Below are 5,671 nucleotides of genomic sequence, written 5' to 3'. Positions count from 1 at the left end.
AAAAGCTTTGCATAAGTATAAAGAAACTTCAAAGGTAACTTTGATGTGTTTATCAATCCATGAATTTCACATTTTCAACTGAGACATTATAAACTTATATAAAAATGGGGAATGGAATTTGTACATCATATTAAATAAATTCACCACTTCCTTAGTCGTTCTATTATTACACAAAGAATTTAAATACCATATTTGATGCTATAAAAAACACATGGACATGTTAGATGCAGTTCAGTTTCAAGAGCGCATTTTCATGAAAATTGTTTACTGTGCGTTAAAGTTCAATGCATGCTGCTCACTATCCCAAAGATGAAGGATTTGCAGGAATTCTTCCATCAATGGAACTGATGCTGGATAAAGTGTGTGGTTTCAGAATGGGACAACTTTGATGGAGATTAAATGCTGAATCGATATGTGTCGTAGTTTTCATTTGGTAGATGATACTTTTTGATCAGACCTTGTACACACACGCACACACACATTCACTTAATACACACATACACACTCACACATATATATTCACTTAATACACACACACACACACACACATATATACTTAATACACACACACACATCCACTTAATACACACACATACATTCACTTAATACACACACACACACATATACACTTAATACACACACACAGACCCATCCACTTAATACACACATATTCACTTATTACACACACACACACCCATATTCACTTAATACACACACACACACATATTTACTTAATACGTGCACGCACACACACATATATATATATTCAGTTAATACACACACACACAAGCACACATATATATTCACTTACACACACGCAAGCACACACACACACATGCATATACATGTATAATCAGTCACATAGAATTGAATACTATTGTCAAATGTGATCTTTTATTAATCCAGTGTTTTTATATCTTGCTCAGATTGACATCCTAGTAAACAATGCCGGACGCAGTCAACGAGCAGCATGGGAAGAGACCTCATTGGACGTAGACCGATACTGCATGGAATTAAACGTTCTTGGTACATTGTCTCTCACCAAGAATGTTCTACCTCATATGATAAACCGAGGAGAAGGCCACATAGTTGTAATGGGGGCTGTTGAAGGGAAAATAGGTATATTTCATATTTCTATCTTGTTATCTAACTTTTCAAATTAAACAGTTCATACCTTTTTCTTGCTATATTCAAACATTAACTCATGAAAATTTATTCATTTTAATTTTAGATGTCTGTTTGAATGTCAGTATGGATGTCTAGATATATGAATGTGCCACATAAAAAGGTGCCATGTTAAGAGCACTAGTGCTGGTGTCACATTAAAAAGTACGCGGCACGCTATGTAAAGTGGTTTGGAGAATCTGCATCAATTTCTTTTGCTCTTTTACTGTGAAACCAAATGTTTCTAGGGTTTTTTGTGCAAAAAGGTTTCCAAGGATTTTGTTGGTACATCACCCAATGCACCTACGATGATGGGTACACATGAGAATTCATAGTCAGCATACAAGAGCTGTAAGTTCTGTGTTAATTTGCCATAAATATTCTCTGTTTCCTGGAATTTTGATTGTACATTCACATTTGCTGAGCAGCAGACCTCTGCAACAGTGCCTGATTTTTGCTCCTGTCCCATAGAACAATATCAGGTCTGTTATGTTTGCACTGAACTGATGTCTTTATTAGGGTGTTCCACCAGTATTTCTTGTTTTTAAAGGTGTGAATACCTGCTAGTTCTGACATCCCTTCAATGTATACATCAGGATATATGTATGTATGTATGTATGTCCAAAACAATTCTTCAGGGCACAGTTGAGGAAGGGTGAAAGAGAAGCAGACTGAGAAAATCCTGGTCTGATAACCTCAAGGTCTGGACAGATCACAATACTGTAACCTGGAAATAAATGGTTACTAAGGGATGACTTCATGCTCCCAGAACTCCCAAGCTGGAGCCTCATCACCAGATGCAGTTTAATGCCATAACCAGGACATACAAACATACAATGAGCTACTTTGCAGTTCTTATCCCTCAAATCCTCTAATAAGGCTTCACTCAGCCTAGGGCTATACCAAAGAGACTTGCCCAAGGAACTGAGCCTAAATAACACAGTTATGGCCATATTTATGGTTTTATCTTGCTTTTTTTTTTTAGTAGTTTTTCCATAAATTTGATGTCTCTAGCTACTTGAATTCAAAAAATTAATAAAACATTTGAGTTTTTTCTTTTTATTTTCAATTATCTTTTTTTATAATTCAGGTGCACCTTTTTCGGCTTCTTATACTGGTGCCAAGCATGCTCTTCAGGTTAGTGCAACCAATATTCAAATTATTCTTCATTTAAGTTCTCTCTTCCAGGTAATTCTTCTTGTATATAAATACCACATAGTTTTCAGTTATTCTAGGAATTTCCGCAGCAACCAAATTATTCAGAAATCAAAAAACCAACCGATCTTCCTACAATCCTTTCTGGAAGGATGTAACGATTAGTCATCAATCAAAGGTTAAACATTTATATCACCATACTCTCCTTCAAGAATGGAGCATTGGAATTTTTTTTCTTTTAATCAATATTGTTCTAACTCAATTGAGTACCTTATGTGATACAAGGATGACCATGGGTTAAACAACAACAATGACAAAGAATTATTAAGGTTGATTTTGCCTTTCATCCCTTCGGGGTCAATGAAATAAGTACCAGTTATGTACTGGGAATAGATGTAATCAACTAGCCCTCACCCCCACCCCTAAAAAATTTCAGGCCTTGTGTTCATAGTAGATAGGATTATCACTATTGTTATTATTATTATTATTATTGTTGTTGTTGTTCAGTAGTTTTATTTTTATAACGTGCTTTCACTTCACTACCTAGTGCAGCTCTGTGCGCCTTGGGTATGTGCTGTGGTTTGCTGAGATGCTCTTATGGTTACTGTATTGAAAGTGTTTTGCGTAGGATGTGTGCAGTGCCCAGTAGGGCAATTTTCTGTATGTTGTTATTATTATTATTATTATCATTATTATTATTACTATTATTATTATATCTATTTTATATTTCCATAAAATTGTGCTAACAATGCGACTTAATCCATTAATCTTATAATATATTCTATAAAAAAATCACATTTCTTTTTTATTTCAGGGATATTTTGATAGTCTTCGATTAGAGATGCACAACCACAACATTGGTGTGTCAATTATTTGCCCTGGGCCAACTTTCTCAAATCTTCTGGAAAATGCATTCACAGGAACTATTGCTACTGTAAGGCATCCATTTGACCATAATTTACTCTTTTACTCTTTTACTTGTTTCAGTCATTTGACAGCGGCCATGCTGGAGCACTGCCTTTAGTCGAGCAAATCGATCCCAGGACTTATTCTTTATAAACCTAGTACTTATTTGGTAGACGGAAACTGAATGAAGCCTGTCGTATATATGTGTATATATATATATATATATATATATATATATATATATATATATGTATGCGTGTGTATATGTTTGTGTGTCTGCGTTTCTCCCCCACCAACATCACTTGACAACCGATGCTGGTGTGTTTACATCCCTGTAACTTAGCGGTTCGGCAAAAGAGACCGATAGAATAAGTACTAGGCTTACAAAGAATAAGTCCTGGGGTCAATTTGCTCAACTAAAAGCGGTGCTCCAGCATGGCCACAGTCAAATGACTGAAACAAGTAAAGAGAGTAAGATATTTTTGGGGGAATGTATTATGATTTATAACATTACTACTATAGGAAATTATTGCTCTGCGTTACAAGTTTTCGTTTTATGAGTGGTCTCTGGGAACAAATTAACTCATATATTGAGGCACTACTATATACAGATATGAAATATTTAGCGTGAATTTCATCTGTCTTTACATTCTGAGTTCAAATTCCACCGAGGTCGACTTTGCTTTTCATCTTTTCAGGGTCAATAAATTAAGTACCAGTTGCTGGTACTGGGGTCAATCTAATCGACTAGCCTCCTCCCTAAAAAAAAAATTTGGCCCTTGTTGCCTAAAGTAGAAAAGAATAATTAGTATGAATTTAATTCCCACCATGAGAATTTCATGCAAGATTTTGTATATAATTTTCTTCCACTTTAAATAGGATTGGCTTAAAAATTACTTCTTTCAATCTTTTTCCAGAATTATGGCATGAAGATGGACCCTAATGATAGACGAATGGACACAGGACGCTGCGCCCGACTTATAATTCTTGCTGTGGCCAACAAGTTAGATGAGGTCTGGATTGCTAGACATCCCCTGCTTTTGGTGATGTACTTGTGTCAGTATTGTCCTTCTGTTGGACAATGGTAAGTTATATGCACTTCAGTTGTGTCCATGACATACTAAGCTTTGTGGGAACTAGAACACAGATTAGTCAAAATGATTATGAAAGCAATAGGAGCAATATCATAGCTGGGGTGGAGAAAGGTAAGAGGGGAGGGGAGTGGAATCAGGTGGAGGGGAAGAGGGGAGGGGAGGCGAAGAGGAGGGGGTTGGGAGGGGAGATGGGTGAGGGGAAAGGAAGGAGAGGAGAAGGGGTATCTGCCCTGGGAGATGCTTTTATGAAGGTGGCACTTTTCGGTCTACTGTATCAGTCTGTACAGGCTTATACCCACAAGAGGGTACCTCTACCCTTATTTTGAGTGGGCGGCATGTTTCGCCTTTGTATAACCTACCACAGCATCATTAGATGGAGTACACACAGTTCTTAGTCATATTCTCACCATCCGTGTGATTAGTTACGGTTCAGTTCAGTCCATTATCACTGAAGATTTAGGTATGAGACACACGTCTGCCAAGCTTGTGGCAAAACTGCTTTCCGCTGACCAAAAGGACACTCGGGTTGCAGTTGCACAAGATCTCCTTCATTGTGTCAAGAAGAATGGACATTTTTTTGAAAACTTGGCACAGGTCTCTGAGCAGGAATCACCAAGCTTTTGACAAAACTTGATGCAGATTCTCTGTTCAACTTTATCTGTCATGGTCAATACGATGATCACATGCTACATATGTTCCTTCCAAGCATTGCTGTAAACAGCAGAAGTGAGCTAGAATGTTAAAACTTAGTGCACATACACAACAAAGTTCAAGGTCAATCTGTGCCAAGCAGCTTCACTCTGCATGCTTCAGCTTCGGTACTATGGCAACAGTCTGGATACTTATTGATCAGACCGCATGTGTATGTATGTGTGTGTGTGTGTGTGTGTTTTTTAACCCTTTAGCATTCATATTATTCCGTCAAATGTAATACTTATTCACATTGTTTTGAATTAATCATACATAATCTTGTAGTTTTGAGATTTTGCTGATGTGATTGTATATTTTTAGAATGACATTTTAGGGTAGGTGTGAGAGGCTGGATCTGGCTAGTTTGAACTTATGTTCAAAATAGTTAGAATATTTAGGCTTGATATGGCCAGTTTGAATGCTAAACACTTAAGATAATTAATAAAATAAGTTTTTTCTACCTGTTTTAGGGTTCTCTGCCATTTCGGTAAAAAGATGTTATTGACTGCAAAGAGTGGAGCACGTGTATAAAAGAAGACCAACAACAAAAACAACGAATAATCATTTTAAAAACATTTTTCATTCTTATATTAAGGTTGGTATAGTCATTTTTAGATGTGTAAAGATTTGAATATTTTCAGCGTACCTTTTTAAAACAACAT

The 5,671-nt window shown here is 36.4% G+C and overlaps 1 protein-coding gene across 1 annotated transcript in view; it reads left to right on the top strand.

Annotated features, from left to right (window-relative positions):
- LOC106877148 (dehydrogenase/reductase SDR family member 7) overlaps positions 1-5,623 on the top strand; it is a 21,332-nt gene extending 15,709 nt beyond the window's left edge. The window contains exons 5-9 of the mRNA XM_014925953.2: positions 927-1,119; positions 2,255-2,301; positions 3,134-3,253; positions 4,143-4,309; positions 5,480-5,623. Of these exons, the coding sequence (XP_014781439.1) occupies positions 927-1,119; positions 2,255-2,301; positions 3,134-3,253; positions 4,143-4,309; positions 5,480-5,540 (588 nt within the window). The 3' untranslated portion in view covers positions 5,541-5,623. The remainder of the gene's footprint in view (positions 1-926; positions 1,120-2,254; positions 2,302-3,133; positions 3,254-4,142; positions 4,310-5,479) is intronic.
- The last annotated feature ends 48 nt before the right edge of the window (positions 5,624-5,671 follow it).

The sequence above is a fragment of the Octopus bimaculoides genome, chromosome 11 (genome assembly GCF_001194135.2).
Source record: "Octopus bimaculoides isolate UCB-OBI-ISO-001 chromosome 11, ASM119413v2, whole genome shotgun sequence".
Taxonomy (NCBI): domain Eukaryota; kingdom Metazoa; phylum Mollusca; class Cephalopoda; order Octopoda; family Octopodidae; genus Octopus; species Octopus bimaculoides.
The sequence above is the reverse complement of the archived record's forward strand: the minus strand, read 5'-3'. Positions and strand labels throughout refer to the sequence as shown.